Below are 16,905 nucleotides of genomic sequence, written 5' to 3'. Positions count from 1 at the left end.
ACCATTTCCTTCTTGTGTGTTTCAACCTTTCAATCACTAATGTTAAACGGTAGATTTAAATGATTTCAAATGCTTTGTCTTTTGTGGTGTATAAAATAGTGTAACAGTGAAATAACATTAATATTAATGGTAAAATGAATGAGAAAATATGCTTTTTACAAAATAGTGAGCATTCAAACTCATTCCGACATTTGGTAATTTACGGTAAAACGAAACGTTTGCACACAAAATTGAAAAAGGCCTATGTATTTGCAGCCCGAAACCTGTCAAATTTTCAAAATATGAAGTGACTTACATTAATTCTTTAGTTGATTGTGTAACTATATTTCGATAAAAACATATTCATATACATTCGCTTATAATTAATAGTTATAGAACTATTTATGTGATTTCTATTTGTTTACGCCGGTGGAGGTTATGAAATAAAAATATTTTATAAAACCTATTGGTTATTATGTTTTAAGATATAACTACTCCATCAAGTATTTACAGCTACAGAAAGTTTAATATTCATAATGTCGAGAATACTACATAATCGCCTCAGGTAAATGTTCATCTTAATACAAATCTTGTAAACCTTGAGTTGATGATCTTTACTCACTTTAAGTAGAAATTGGTCATAATATCCTATTAAATATTTATTCTATAAAATACCTTATTTGTTTATGGAAGTAATAGAACGCTATTCAACACAGACTTGAAATTTGAGGCTATATTAGTATCCAAATACTGTAAACATGGTTTGACTCAATCGTCTCTGAAATCCAACTCTTTTATTATACAAAATAAATTATTAAGTGATGTAAGAATGTAGAGGAACATAATTGGAATATGTGCCCTATGCCTGTAACTTAATATTAATGTAATTTAATAACTAATCTTTGGTTCATTACAGATCATCCCTAAAAAAATCAACAGCTTGGTCATGTTTTGACAAACGGGCTGTTGCCTTCTCAATATGGACTGGAAAGAGCATGCTGTTGTATAAACCTATTGATCCAATTCATATTCCAAGACGGAAGTATGGTATGCTGATTGCCAGAGCTGTGCGAGGAGTTCTGAAGATCAGATACCTTGTATTGGGAGGGGCAGTGGGTGGAGGGATGACATTAAATAAGGTTAAATATATTAACTACTTTTAAAAGTTTTTCAATTTGTAATCTATGTATGTATTCCTACATTATAACAATGTCGAACAAACATATATAGGAAATTTTAAATATTCACCATGTACAATTATGAATTAAGATATGTGTGAAGTCAACCAACCCACACTTGGCCAGCGTGGTTGACTATGGCCTAATCACCCTCAACTTAGGGTAGGCTCCGTGCCCCTCGGTGGGGACGTATAGTGAGCTGATGATGACAATTATGAATTGACTACAATTTGGTTTGAACCAAGACTAGTAGATTACAATTCAAGTGCATAACCCGTGAGCTACATATATATTTTTTTTGTATGTATAAAATAGAAATTTGGAGTGTTACCTTTCAGAAATATTCAGAATGGAAAGATGGTCTTCCCGATATGGGCTGGTTGAATGATCTTCTTCCTGATAATGATCAATGGAACCGATTTACAACGACATTACTCGATGCTAAAGATCGAATTAGTGATCAATTTCAAATAGGTAAGGTGTAAAATTGACTTATTTTGTTATGTTTAGTTAAATAGTATTGGTTTGTAAAATAGATATATATGTTGTTTATTTCATGTTGTAGTTAAATATTTAGTTAATTATATTATATGTTAATAATTTGGTTAATTACGACTGCACAATTTTTCAATGTATTCTGTTCTATTATTTTTATCTTTTTTCTCTATGTTGTTTCGTTCTTATATATTATTTCAATATGTGAGCAAAGCAGAATGTTTACCAGGCATTAGGTGACTGAATAAAAATTCAGCAGCAAAATATGATGTCAAGATTTCTCATCTTGTCATGCTATGTCTGAAGTTTTGTAGACTTATAAGCTGCTATGCTGGAGGTCACTTTTTAATCTATATATTTCTTTTCTAAAATTTAAAAACTATAATATTTGTTGTTTATTGTGGATAATTACGTTATGTGGAATGTATGTGATGCATTTGTTAAACCCAAAGGCAAACTTAGAAATGTTTAACATGGGAATTATAGGTTAGAGATGGTCATAGTAGTAATAGATGATTAGCGTGTGTGTAAGCACGGTGTAAGGGTGTGTGCGCGCTAGGTCGCGAGCTGACGCTGACGCTGACGCTGGCCGCAGATCCGAGGCTGCGCGAGGCGGGCGTGGAGCGCGCGGCCGAGCTGCGGGCCTGGCTGGCGCAGCGCTACGAGGACGCGGTCGCCGCAGCTGCTGCCAACAACACCGGTCAGTACACTGTGTGATGTTGCTCCAGGAACATTCACTACACAAATACCACATACAGTACAGTATGTAAGTTGCTTGAGTGAGTTTATGAATGTTGATGGAAAGTGGTCACATAACACACCTTTGCTTGTTTCACTTGTTTCTTTATTTCTGTCTACTTACAATTCTATTGCACAGCGTTTGAGTTTGTTTTAAAATTTATTTTGTTCTATTTTAATAGTTTTTCATATCGCTATTTAAATGTACAATAGTTTTAGTTTTTTGTGTTTTGCTTTGTGCATTTTGTTATTATTTATTCTTATGCTTTTATTTTGTTTGCTAGTGCAGATAAATGAACAATAGTTAAAATAGTAATTAATGTTAATAAATATGTAATATTTTTCATAATAATTATGTTATTTGTTATTCCCTAATCTGATGACAAATAAATAATTTATTGATCACATTATCTGGTTGTATTATCGTAATTTATTCTTATGTAATATATAAAAGTAACAAATATCATTAAATTGTTATAGAGCCGGCACCACAGAAGATACAGAACAATCTGCAGAGCAGACCTGTGCCCAGTTCCATACCCGCGAGAGGCTCTGCTGAAGACACGGCAGCTTATGGTATATATTTTTAATTATTCTGCAGCTGTTTTAGATGCAAATTGTATATGGAAACTATCACTGGAGGTCTTTGTCTAGGTTGTACAACTTTGTTCTGTTTGTCGTGATATCTGTGAGGTTGTACGCGTTAATCTCAGAAACGACCTTACCCGGAGGCGGATTTTGAAATCGACTTGTGGTAGTTAAGTAGTTGTTATTTCCATGTGTTTATACAGAGAAGCGAGTGCACGCGCTGCAGGAGGAGGTGCTGGCGCTACAGGCGCGTTACCAGCGAGAGCTGCAGCGTCTGGAGCAGGAGAACAGGGAGCTGCGCCAGCAGAACATGCTGCTGCGGCAGGGCCGCCAGCCTCCTCCCAGGAAATTGAAGGTAAGAAGTTGAAGAAGCTTCAGGAATATCTAATCTGATCGGTATATCCAATCTTTGATGTTTATCCAGTAAAGCACACTGATTACTTGCCGGAAAGAATTTTGTTTTGTGAAGAAGTGCAGTAATCAGTGTATGCATGTTGCAGCGGTCTCTGATAGACATGTACTCAGCGGTGCTGGACGAGCTGTCAGGCTGGGAGTCGGGCGAGGCCGGCAGACTGCCGCGTGTCGTGGTGGTGGGAGACCAGTCTGCAGGGAAGACCTCAGTGCTGGAGATGATCGCGCAGGCCAGGATATTCCCCAGGGGCGCGGGCGAGATGTGTACTAGGTATACTTTATATAAACATCTATTTTGAATTTTAATTGACAATTTAAAAATGAATTGTGATTTATTTTAGAGCTCCAGTAAAAGTGACATTGTCAGAGGGTCCGTACCACGTGGCGCAGTTCCGCGACTCCTCCAGAGAGTTTGACCTCAACAAGGAATCAGATCTGGCAGATTTACGCAAGTATGTCGCACTTCCTTGTACACATTTATTTATTGCATAACTGAAGAAACTAGTATTGCGATATTTTTAAAGATTTATTTAATTTCGAAAGTCGGTGATATAAATACCTTTACTGAACGACGTTGAAACTACCTTAAAAATAGCGCCCTCTTTCGTTTGACAGTTGAAACATTAGTGTGTCAAAAATAAGGTTTATGTTAATGATTGGTGATAGATTTAGTGTTAATATTAGTGTGCAATGTGTTGTGCAGGGAGGTGGAGCTGCGCATGCGCAACAGTGTGCGCGGCGGACGCACCGTGTCCAGTGACGTGATCGCCATGTCGGTGCGCGGGCCCGGCCTGCCGCGCATGGTGCTCGTCGACCTGCCCGGCGTCATCTCTGTCAGTGCACACTCACATACTGTCACTCTCCTGCTCTTCTGCTCTTCTGCTCTTCTCCTTCTTCATATCTCTCATTGTGTGTGTGTGTAACAGACGCAGACAGTGGACATGGCGGCGGACACGCGGGACGCCATCAAGCAGATGACGAGGACCTACATGGACAACCCCAATGCCATCATACTCTGCATACAGGTTCCATATTAATATAAAACAGTCTAAATTAACGACGTATAATAAGTAAATTAAACATTTAACACTTCATTGGGAACAGCATATAGTGACTGCAAGAACACATAGGCTATTATGTTCTTTTTAATTCGGCGCGGGCTGCGTCGCAGGCGACAACTAGTGTTGAAAAAAAAATGCGAGCTTATATAGTATATACGTTGCAGGATGGATCAGTGGACGCGGAGCGCAGCAATGTGACGGACCTGGTGTCCTCCTGCGACCCTCAGGGCAAGAGGACCATATTCGTCCTCACCAAGGTCGACCTGGCTGAGGAGAACCTCGCCAACCCTAACAGAGTGAGTTCCCATATCTCACAGTTAAACCCTCTTTCCACTGAGTGATTTATTGCGCAACCACTCCAGTGGAAATAACACGCGCGGTTAACTTTGTTAGTGAAAAGGTGTAGGCAGAGTTAACATGTACATTTGTTGTAGATCCGTCGCATCCTAGAAGGCAAGTTGTTCCCGATGAAAGCCCTAGGTTACTACGCGGTGGTGACGGGTCGCAGCCGCAAGGACGATTCCATACAGAGCATACGAGAGTACGAGGAGAGGTTCTTCCGATCATCCAAACTCTTCAAGTAAGTGTTAATAATTACAATTATTATAAATACTTAGAGAATAAGAGTGCCCAATTGGTCACTATGGTTTATTGTAGATACGTAACATTAGAATAATTCTAATAAAAATAATATTTTAATATTAAAAAATAAATTCCATAATCATGCCTATTCATATTCCCTGTCTGCTCTCGTACGTCAGAGTGGTGTGTATATAACCGTGTTGTACAGGGACGGCCTGGTGACACCATCCCAGGTGACGACGCGCAACCTGTCGCTGGCGGTGGCGGAGTGCTTCTGGCGCATGGTGAGGGCAACAGTGGAGCAGCAGGCGGACGCGTTCAAAGCTATGCGCTTCAACCTCGAGACTGAGTGGAAGAATACATTCCCCAGGTATCTCTCATAATCTACGTAACAATACGAGTCGAATCAATTCACTTGAAACATGGTCATATTCAAACGACGTGTAGACAGCGCGAGCTGGACCGGGACGAGCTGTTCGAGCGTGCGCGCGCCGAGCTGCTGGACCAGTCTGCGGAGGTGTCGGCGGTGGCGGCGGCCGCCTGGGAGCGCCGGCTGCAGGACGCGCTCTGGTCCGCCGCCAAGGACCGCGTCTTCGCAGGCATATACCTGCCCGCAGCTGCGCAGGCGCATGACGACGTCGGTGCGTACATATATACATGATAGAAATTATTTCATCCATAGACAAACTAAATATAACTAGATAGTATCCCAATTCCAATACCCTGCCAAAGACTCCTTTCACTTTATATAGTAACCCCCATATCTTTCCCATGTCTGTCCTGTTCCCTGTCCAGCGCTCCCCGTGATGCAGGTGAAGTACAAACACAAAGCTGCCGGTGACGTCATGCTCGCCGAAGTCGACCCGTACGATTTCGACTTTAGTAAGACATTTTACTAATAAAAGTATTCATATTTTAGTGCATCAGTAATTAATTGGCCACTAAGGAAGTTCCTTAGTCTGGATTCAACATATTCAACCCACACTAAGGACCACCCTTAAACGAATTTGATCGCATAAAGACGTAATTGGGTTATAAAATGTAATAAACGAGATTTAGTGACGTCACTAGTCAATGATGTATTAACTGCCATCTATCGGTCAGACAAGTTGAACACTTATATAAATAAGCGCCATCTATGTTGTAGACAAGTTCAACACCGTGGTGGACATAAAGTTGCGCGAGTGGGCGGAGCGCGAGCTGCCCACACAGTCAGTGTTGGCGGGGCGAGAGGCGCTGCGCGAGGAATTCTCCGCTCTAATGGCGCGTGCGCAGGACTCAGACCCCGTGTATGAACCCGTCAAGAAAGAGGCGGTGGAGGAGGCCCTTAGGCGGCACACATGGGAGGAGCGCGCGCAGGACGTGAGTTACATATTTTCATAAACCAGACTACAATCAAAGTCCTATATGATTTCATGAATTATCTTACCGACGGATGACCGAGGCTAGTCCTAGGCGGCAGCTACCATTAATATGGTTTTCTTTCAAGTATTTTTTTCTCTAGGCAATTGATATCTGCCCTGTCTTTGCCCCTCTCTGGCGACATCCATGTATGATTTATAAAATTCTATAATATCTAGTATTGTTTTGGTGCAGGTGTTGCGCGTGCTGCAGCTGAACGCGCTACAAGACCGGTGCGTGGCATCGCGCGCAGACTGGGACGCTGCTGTATCACTCATGGAGACAGCATTGAAGGAGAAGCTCAGTGCTGTCGATGAAGAATTGAAATCACTTACAGGTTTCACAATTTTACATATCAATATCAATTTTCAAATCTTCAGGTAAAGAAAAGTATCTACCTTAACTAATATCTACCTTGGAGAAATTAATAATTAGTTTATTTTTAGATTATTTGAAGAGAATTAAATTTTGAAATAGTTTTGATAGTTTCAATTAAAATAAATTAAATTGAAAGCAGCGCCATCTATTGGGATTTAATGACATTCTAGGCAATTTAGTTAAAGCGCCATCTAGTGGAGATAAAGACACTATTGTAACTGCGCCATCTATCAGCAGTCATTCTAAATAAAATGCCGTGTCCAGGACCTGGTCTCCGTGAGAAGTGGCTGTATTGGCAGTCGACTTCAGAAGAGCAGAAGCGTCGCGGCGAGGTGCGCGCGGAGCTGGAGCGGTTGGGCTCGAGCCGGCCCACTCTAGCGCACGACGAGGTGGTCGCTGTGAGGGACAACCTGCGTCGCCGCGGTGTTGAAGTTGATAATGATTATATACGTGAGACATGGAAACCTGTATATCTAAAGTGAGTTTAAATAACATAATAACGGTATAAATATGTTAATGAAGGTTCAAAACATTGGTAAACGTTAGAAGTTTTTATAGATAGCAGAGTATTCATAGATTCTAACAAAAGAGGGCGCTTTACCGCGTATTTTGGTAATTTGAATAAATTAATTCATCTGTATTTATATAAAATACTAGCTGTCGCACGGGACTCGGTCTGTTCTGAATTAAATAAAAACTAAATTAGTAGCCTATGTATTCTTCCAGACTGTGTTCTATATTTATCCCAAATTTCATCAAGATCCGTCGGGATGTTACGAAGATATCTTATAACAAACATCCATCCATTTATCCATTTATTATATATTGTAATATGTTTCAGACATTTCCTGGAGCGTGCGCAGACGCGAGCACGTGATTGTAAGAAGAGCTTCTATTTATACAGTCAACAGAACGGCACAGGGGTCTGTATTATTCATATTACTACAATTTTATTATATTTATAGCGACGTACAATGAGATATAAATACTCCGACAATATTTCCTCCTGACCACAAGTTTTAGAGTACAGACCAAGAGTTTGTAGATGAGATTGAGATGACGCATAGATACTGGAGGACGGAAACCAAAGATGATGATGTCCAGTTTTGTTAAATATACGTGTTTCTGTCATTTTCAGAAGGAGTGCTGCGAGGTGGTGATGTTCTGGCGCGTGTCGGCCACATTGCGGACGACGGCCAATGCGCTGCGTCAGCAGATCGGCAACCGCGAGGCCGCCAGGCTCGACAGGGACCTCAGAGAAGTACTCGACGAGGTATACAATGCGCACAACACACACACATACTGGACAAATATCCAGCTTTTATACTAAAGTCATTGAATACGTTTAAAAATCAAATGTGTGGAGTAATCATAACAGCGCCATCTGTTGACGTAGTTTTGCGAATAAATATTTTTAGTCGATTTGATGAAATAAAAATGATTATTATCAATTGTATATTACATTTGTAAACTATTGCGAGGTATATTGATGATGACTACGATATTGTCAGATGGCGGGAGATCCAGAGCTGAAGCAGAAACTGTTGTCCGGCAGACGAGTGGAGCTGGCTGAGGAACTCAGTGAGTATATATTCAATGTGTTTCTTAAAGATAACAATATATTCTGTGAATTATTTGAATACATTTAACATTGTTAATTATAATTTTCAGAGCGAGTGAGACAGGTGCAGGAGAAGTTAGAAGAATTCATCGAGGCTCTGAACAAAGAGAAGTAGTCACTTGTATATATGTAGTTGTATGATGTATTGATGACCTGCGCGATACAAACACCTCTCCTCTCATACACTCTCTCACACACACACATACATACATACAGTTTAACGTAGAATTCCACTGATGTGAACATTTATTACAAGGTACCTCATTGTATAGTCATCTCTGTTTTGTTAAACAGAGTGAAAGAGATGACTATATGTATATAAGTGTCAGTACAATGAAGTTCTGTATTGAGATGTTTTCTACTAAAATAAATTATTTCTATATATTTTATATATAAAATGATTACATAGATTTCTAATTAAATTGTACCAATGAAATATGTAGACATTTTTTTCATTTCAATATTTTTGTGTTTCTTATTTTAGTTAATTTTTAAACTATTAGGATTATTTTAGTTTATTGAACCATGAGTTTTATATTTAAATTATTTTCAGTATGTATTTAATAGTAACACTCGCCATTTTTTGTATAATCCAAAATTATTTCTTTACATGTTGTCATGAAACGATATCTATACAATATTCAAGATTTTTTTATTATTCAGTATTAGATTTACTTATTGACAATATTACTAAAATTATTTACAAATAATTAAATATACCATGAATTAAAAATTTAATATAGTCGAGGACGTTAATTTACTATCCATTTTGATGAAATTGTAATTTATTACGATACAATTAGGTTATAAGTTTGTCACAGCAACATACATATAGAACGACAAGAATATCTGGAATAGTGAGTTATGTCAAACTTAACTATGACAGCTCACTAGCGCCCCTCATCTCAACGTCAATAAATGTCACAAGATTGTACTGCATCTGTCATGTCACTTTTGTTTTGGATGTCATTCTGACAGAACACGATAGCAGCGCCTCTCATCAATTCTGAAATCCTTGTTTGACTATACAAGTACATTGTATCTCTTATGGTGACAATTTGCTGTAAGATATTAGATTCGATGTGGTAATCAAATTAATTTCTTTAACTGTATACTTATAATTTGTAGTTATATTCACTGTTATAACAAACTGTTGTTTTCTGAGAATAAATCTGTATAAAACATATTGTTACCGTCATTATTTTTGACAAAAGTTAACAATATCTTTTAAACGGGAGTTTTGCGTTCAGAAACGCACTTAAACAAGTTAAGTTAATAAATGTGTATGCATGTAATGTGTTTATGTAAAACATATATCGTGAGGTATATATGTGTGTGTTGTGTGAGGATGTAACGTCGCGTCAAACTGGTCACATTATTGATATGATAGTTTATTTTCTTGTTTATCTGAATGGCTTGATCTAAGTTATATTTATATAAAATATAAAAATTTTACAAACATCTATTGAGTTTTTATTTCAATTTAATTTAAAAAAAAATCTCTATAGATATTTCACTGATACGAAGAAACTAAGAAAAAATGTTATCATTAACGGTGCGTTGCGCGTGCACTAACTATAACCACTCCGGTTACATTATTGTGACATTTCAAACACTGTTATCTATATTTTTTTTAAATTAAATGTAGGTACACTAATTTTACAGAATTATATTATAGAAATCTGTTACTCAATCGGAGGTGCGCGGCCCTTACCTACGTGAAAAATTGTGTTTTTGTACGCGTGTTTTGCATGTGGATACTCATGATAAAAGTCAACGATTTGTGTAAAAAAGTACGTCAGAAAGTGATTTCAACAGTAAAATAAATAAAACACATGTAAGTAAACAAAAATATATATTTATGGACATAATCAAATTATCGACAAGTGAAACAAACCTTATCTGCTTTGCCAGAAAACAAAAAACCGTGTAAAAAGAATTTCACTTCATCATTTTGTGAACTTTTCAATACGTTTACAAGATCCATTCTCTCTGGCTCCGATATGTTCGCGCCCTCCTCGTCCAGCAGGTACTCTGCCAGCAGCAGAGCCTCAACCTCTCCCGTCTCCAGCAGACCTCCGATAAATGCGCTCACAAATTTATTCCTGCTCTCGTTGAGGGGAAACTGATCTTTGAAGAATATCGTCAAATTCTTTTGATATAATATCGTAATGGAATCGAAATATCTAGACACCAGTTGTCCTAGTTCTTTACCAACGTATTTGCCGAAGTGTTTACCCACAGCAGTCGCTCCCTCTATTTGTTTCGACCTCACGTTCTCGAATTTCTCCGGAAACTGCTCAACACAATACTGAATAGATTTGTAATACAACATTGTCGCGTGCAGCAGCACAAATGTTTTGATATTCTCCTCCATCGGCAGAAATGTCCGCAGATCTGCGACGATCCTCTCGAGCACGGGCCAGCACGAAAGCCTCGGATCAAAGAACGCTCTGTTATATTTTAATGAGGTAACGAATTCATCCAAATATTGGGACGAATCCTTAGCGTCCCTCCGTACCAGAACAGTCAAGCAGTCCCGGAACGGCGCCCACACGTCGTCCATTCTGGCGGCTTGCTCCTCGCCCTCACCGAGCAGCAGGTACTTGCCCACGATGCGGACTTTCATAAGAGTCCATGTGAGAAAGTGCCAATTATAAGACGATACGTTTCTCACGCTCTTAAACTCCCCGAGAAAGTCTTCGATCACCTTCTTAACGAGATTACTGTTTACTTCGGAAAGCATATTCTCGAGTCTGCACAGAACGGGCAGCGTCTTCTTTTGTGATACTTTCTGTAGAGCGCCGAACACGGCGACCCAGTACTCGGCCTGTATGTTCGCCGGCACATAATCGGCGTTCTGCAGCTCGTGACACAGGAAGCTTCGCGGCTCCCCTGTCAAATCCAGAGACCCCAATGCCGGCGACACCGCGCGCCATACGGCCGCCTTCAAGTCGTCACTTTCGTTTCTTTTTAAGTAGGAGAGTGCGGCGCGCAGCGTGGCCCCGGCCCGCTCTCCGACCACTATCTTGTAAACTTCTGCAGCTCGACCGCAACGCTCCGCCAGGAGTAGGGCGATTTTCAACGTACGCCGCCACTCCAGCGATCGCGCTATGTACTTGTCGACGTCGACAGCTTTGCAAGACAACAATCTGTTCGCGACCGCTTTAGCGCCGAGCGCTCGCCACGGGGTCGCTTCCAAGTCTACGACGCCACTAAGGTGGAAATTAGCCTGTAGTGCCGACGCGAGCCGCCTCTTAATACTTCCCTTTGGTTCTTTCATATATTCGCTAATGATGGGACGGAGATCAGCCCGCAGCATAGCCAGGGGTCGCGCAAGTTCCACGTGTGGCTCGCTCTCCATTACTCTCACGATCGCTGCGATATACGTCGCCGCCAGTCCACCATCCTCTCCGAAGTACAAAGCCAGTTTCCTGAGAAAACCGTCGTAATTACACGAGCGCTTTTTCAGGCAGTCCTCAAATTCTTTCGTTGATTTGAGAAGCAACGCGTCGTGGCGCAGAACGTTCACGTATGATTCGTTCGTTTGAAATAAAGCGAAATTCTCGCAAAGCAGTTCGCGGCGAGCTACGCGCTCCTCGTACATGCGCCGTAGCAGACCCTCGGCAGTGGAGGGATGGCAGCGCACGGCTTCCGTGAGGGCCTCCACAACGCCCGGACACTTCGACAGCTTTTTATTTAGTGATGATAGGACATCGAGCAGAAGTTGGAACCGATCGAGACCTGAACCTGAGTCGGCCGTCGCAGCTTGCAGTAGGAGCGCGGGCAAACGTACCCCGATTATGCGTTTTTCTACCGCGTTTAGTTTGTACTCGGTCAGAGAGGAGAAATTATTCAAGAAGGCCTCGCGGAGACACGAAACGCACTCCTTGCCCAAGAGCAAGGTGCGCAGCACTAACGCGTGCATACCTTCTTTACAAATCAAGGGTGAAGCTCCATCGAGACCCAAGTCGCGCCCGAAGTAGAGCAGCAAGCGCCAGGGGACAGCAGGGAGGCGCCAGGCGCGCGCGCGCTTCACTAAACTGCGGACGACGGCCGCGCGCAAATTGCTAGACTCATTGTGGTGCCGATCTACCAGAAAGCGAACCAGTTTCCCCACATGCTCCATATTGTCTCCACATTTGCTGACCAGCACGAGCATCATGAACTGTCGGTTTTGTACGGAGCTCTCCGCGGCAACTTTCTTCCGAAGCTCGAACATCGTTCGCTCGAAATTGAAGAATCGATATCTGTCGAAAAGCTGGTCGAGCGGTGTCCTAATCCGGTATGTGTCCATCTTGCAACAATCCGAGTACATGACGGACGATTGAACATGGTTGCCTTTTCTCTTTTTGATGCGACGAGTGTATTTTTTAATTTCAAAGAATTTAAAGTCTTCGGGATCGCGCTCCTTATCGTCAAAGATGATGGCCGTGTCCTCGAGTTCCGGCCACGAGAATTTGGGATAGGGGTTTTTCGCTACTTTGTTACCTACATTTTTATCAATGAAAACTTTCTTTTTGAAAGCTGCTCTCTCGTCAAATTTCAATCTTTTTATAAAAGGTTCCACAAATTTGTAAGAGAAGTAATTATTGAGGTATTCTGCACGCGCCAGCCTCAGGACTATATGTTTGTTTTCGTTCGCGCGGAGATGTTTGGCCAAAGTGGTTTTGTCGAGCAGCCAGGCCGCGTAAAGCTCCGGCTTGTGCAGGACTCTTTGCTTGTGTCGCTTTACGATGCACTTTGTGATGGTCGGCGACAGCGAGCCTAAACTGTCGTAATTATAATACTTTTCCAAGATTTCGAAATAAGAAGCCGATTCCGAGTGCAAAATGTATTGAGTACATTCGAAATACTCCTTCTCTTTCTTAAAAAAAGCTGTGTATGCTTGAGGGTTCTTGCTGAGGTTGTCATAGTACAGTTTGATCGCTCGCGGACAATATTCACAAATAACCTTGAGCTGCTTGGGGGTGACGCGCTCCATGATATTAAGGAGTTCGCCTTCGATGAAGTCCGGAGCGCAGTGCTTGAGAAATTTGATCTTGATGTGGTAGTGGCAGCTATAGTACTGGTAGAATTGACGGCACCTCCGCGCGTCCTTTAGATGGACATGTAGCCACTGCTTCATTTTGTTGACAGCAGGCGTCATCATGTACGGGTACACCTCGCCTTCTAAATATTCAGGATTGATCACATCTTGATAATTAGATTCCAGGAGCCAAGTACAACACTTTAGCGCTCTACTAACAAACAGCATGTCCTCATGTTGAAGAGTTTTTAAAATGTAATCTACGTTACGATGTTTGGACGCGAGCTCGATTTGAAAGAGTGTGTCGAGACGTGAGGCGTCGGCCGTGTCGCGAATTAACGTCAGACATGTGCCCTGCTGATGAGCACCCAGGACCAGAGAGTTAAAATGGCGATGCCTTTCGCCGAGATTGTTTCCCTTGAGAATTATTGGTATTGCCGACGACATCTGAAATCAATACATAACTTTAAAAAATTAAAATTCTAATAATAGGTACTTTGCTTGCGTTAACACAATAAAATATATTTTGAATTGGAGTTACTAATATGGTCATAGAAGTTATGTCTCCGCCAAATTACAATGTCACATTCACTGCTCTTTTCTCAGCCAATTTCTGATAAAAACTCCTCTTAAGATATACTGAGTAGCAACTTGTTTTGTGTACTACATTTTTAACATAAACACGTAGATAAATACGTTTTATACTTGTTGCACCCGGCACTAGCGCCTCTAAAAATTTAGACTCAAATAAAATGTGTAATTATTTTTAGATCATGATTGCATCTAATGATACTTTTTATTATTAAAGCACGTTCAGTTCTCAATCAGACGTTGTTTAATGTACTTACAAAAAAAAAATTTATGCTGCTATAATAATTTATAGTTTTACAATTTTACAGGACTAACGCAAAGCAGAATGTGTGTTTACAATAATCACTTTAATTATTATAAGTTTTTGCAGCATTATCAAACATTACAGAGGCAAAAAATGACAACGTTAAATTTTTTATTAATATAAATTAACCAACCTGTGTCTTGTTATGTTTTGCTTACGACGACCGACGTCCAAAACTACAAATACAAACACTATTAAAAATCAATTTGGGCTCTGTTGCTCTGTGATTGGAGTTATGATTCATTTGCCCACAGATAGTCTATCTGCAGTGTAAATTAACATTACCACCAAATTAGAAGATACCACCCAAATACCACCTAAGTCATTTTAAATTAAGCTTTTGAAAATAGAGATTGTTTATATTTACTCAAGATTTAAAATAAAATGGGTTGAGTTGAGTAGATATCCGTTCTATAGATAGGAAGTAACTTCACAAATAGGATCAATTAGTTTAAAATGAACATTAATTATTGGGGTTAGAACCCGTGTGGTTAAACTATAGTGTTTAACTGTTAATGGGAGATTAACTTGACCTCGCACATGACACTTGTGATCACTTGAAAGAAAGAAAAGTGAAAGTGAAAAAGTTCCTTAACTCAGCCTAGCTGTCAAAGAGCTGTCATCTGTAACTGTCACTCTTGTCATTTGTGATAATCATAACAAACTTTATTTTATATTGAGCACAACAAAAACAATCTCGATATAATAATGCATAGTTTTTAAAAAATACTGAACCATGCATTTCTACGATCGAATTGCAAAATCTGTATTGAGATTTGTCAGCGGGGAGTGCGAACATATTTGTAGGTTATGTTTTGCAACAACAGATAAGGACGAAGTTTCCATAGAAGATTGTGTGAGAGTTCAGAGATCTTATTACGATGAAACAGTTACTTTTGTTACAATGTTCCGTGAACTTGGTGTGAGTACATTTCTTTGTAAACATTTATATAAATAGTAACATGTATTATGTGATATTGTAAAGTAGTATCTGTTAATATTAGTGCAGAGGCTGTCCGGTAAATTACTTTTATACGTATGTTTTATTAAATTAATTTCTGTTGCATTACAGGTTTCTACAGAAGCACTTTTGCCACAAGTTTTATGTCCGTCCTGCGCTGAAAACACCATAAATTGTTATCTATTTCAAAAACTTGTTATATTTTCAAATAATGGTTGGCATGAATTACTAGATCAATTTAGTAAAAGTGTCACACAATACGACGGAATTGGTAATAATGCTCAAAGTATTTATTTCATCATAAACAAAAGTGAGAACATAATGTTTACAAGTAGAAAGAGATTTAGATCAAAAAACAAAAAGGTGGTGTTGCTTAAAATAAAAGAAATCATGAAAAGCAGGCAAAGGTATGAAAAGGTCAAAGATGCAGTCATTGATTCCATTTGCGAAGAGTGTGGTGAGAGGTTCAGCTCCAATCTGCTCCTTGTCAGACACATGAGACTCCACACAAAATTTAAATACCCATGTAAGAAGTGTCCAAAAGTATTTTCATCACAGATTCAGTTGGAAGAACATGCTGAAAGGATTCATTATCCAAAGAGGATACAATGTACGAAATGCACAAAAATGTTCAGCACGGAGAAAATGCTAAAAATCCATGACAGTGCATACCATATCCCAGCCATTTGTAGCCAGTGTTATATTGAATATCCTTCAAAGAAAGCTTTAAGATCTCACATGGACAAGCACAAACTGAACACATGTTCGCACTGCAACAAACACTTTCTTAACAAGGACACTTACAAATTTCACCTCAATGCATGTGGCAATGGCAAAGAAAAACAGCCAAGCTTTTTTTGTGATATTTGCAATAAAGGTTATGTACGGAAGAATGGTTTACGGACTCATTTAAAAACTGACCATGGTTTTGGCAAAGTCCTAACTTGTAATTGGTGCAATAAAAAATTTGATGCTGTGAGCAGACTAAAGAATCACATAGTTAAGCATACGAAAGAAAGAAATTTTAGTTGCGAGCAATGTGGTGGTAAATTTGTCACACAAGCTGCGTTAACCTATCACATTCGGCTCCACACGGGCGAGCGGCCTTTCCCATGTGATATGTGCGATGAAAGCTTTTTATCTGCTTCAAGAAGGATGGAGCACAAGAGACGGAAACACATTGGGCCAACAGAGGAGTGTCCAGTCTGCCATGTTAAATTCATTACAAGCCATCAACTACGCAAACATGTACAAAGGCATTCCAATCCACACAGTAAACTTTATGTTGCTGATAGAGGGCAACAGTATTCAGTACTTTCAAATTAATAGTAAAAAATGCAAGCAATTACATCTTTTATTCATAACTAACCTCCTCAAATATTTTTACTTATTAACCAAAATGCGACATTATGATAAAGTTTCTTCAATAAACAAGTTAAAATAAAATTACTATTATCTTATAGATATTTATTTCTTACACATAATTTACAAAATATATCTATCTTAACTTTGCATAACCTCTTGTTTTATATTTCATAAATAACAGGACAGAGTACTCTGACTATTCAGGTTCAACTGTGTACTTTGA

General features: G+C 39.7%; 3 protein-coding genes across 7 annotated transcripts; 2 read left to right on the top strand and 1 right to left on the bottom strand.

The window, feature by feature from the left end:
• The first annotated feature begins 239 nt into the window (after positions 1-239).
• On the top strand, positions 240-8,862 carry Opa1 (Opa1 mitochondrial dynamin like GTPase). 5 transcript variants are annotated; one of them, XM_013323186.1, is made up of 22 exons: positions 241-544; positions 896-1,118; positions 1,496-1,631; positions 2,248-2,352; positions 2,871-2,966; positions 3,182-3,333; positions 3,479-3,660; positions 3,731-3,841; positions 4,093-4,222; positions 4,316-4,414; positions 4,615-4,746; positions 4,885-5,030; positions 5,241-5,402; positions 5,480-5,673; positions 5,828-5,914; positions 6,180-6,394; positions 6,629-6,770; positions 7,076-7,289; positions 7,653-7,734; positions 7,950-8,084; positions 8,323-8,392; positions 8,483-8,862. In XM_013323186.1, the coding sequence occupies exons 1-22, from the start codon at positions 516-518 to the stop codon at positions 8,545-8,547; spliced, it is 2,907 nt and encodes a 968-aa protein (XP_013178640.1). In that variant the 5' UTR covers positions 241-515; the 3' UTR covers positions 8,548-8,862. The 5 variants fall into 5 exon arrangements, with proteins under 5 accessions (XP_013178643.1, XP_013178640.1, XP_013178639.1 ...); XM_013323185.1 differs by having other exon boundaries at positions 2,212-2,352; XM_013323188.1 differs by lacking the exon at positions 2,248-2,352.
• Positions 8,863-10,270: 1,408 nt separating this feature from the next.
• LOC106125779 (uncharacterized) lies at positions 10,271-14,660 on the bottom strand. The gene is made up of 2 exons (XM_013323128.1): positions 14,490-14,660; positions 10,271-13,908 (listed from the first exon to the last, which is right to left on the bottom strand). Exon 2 carries the CDS (start codon positions 13,906-13,908, stop codon positions 10,309-10,311), a length of 3,600 nt encoding a protein of 1,199 aa, XP_013178582.1. The 5' UTR covers positions 14,490-14,660; the 3' UTR covers positions 10,271-10,308.
• A 329-nt stretch (positions 14,661-14,989) lies between these two features.
• On the top strand, positions 14,990-16,717 carry LOC106125780 (gastrula zinc finger protein XlCGF57.1). Its single transcript, XM_013323129.1, has 2 exons — positions 14,990-15,278; positions 15,429-16,717. Exons 1-2 carry the CDS (start codon positions 15,093-15,095, stop codon positions 16,641-16,643), a joined length of 1,401 nt encoding a protein of 466 aa, XP_013178583.1. The 5' UTR covers positions 14,990-15,092; the 3' UTR covers positions 16,644-16,717.
• The last annotated feature ends 188 nt before the right edge of the window (positions 16,718-16,905 follow it).

The sequence above is a fragment of the Papilio xuthus genome, unplaced genomic scaffold (genome assembly GCF_000836235.2).
Source record: "Papilio xuthus unplaced genomic scaffold, Pxut_1.1 DF825783.1, whole genome shotgun sequence".
NCBI lineage: Eukaryota > Metazoa > Arthropoda > Insecta > Lepidoptera > Papilionidae > Papilio > Papilio xuthus.
This window is presented reverse-complemented; position numbering and strand designations above follow the sequence as displayed.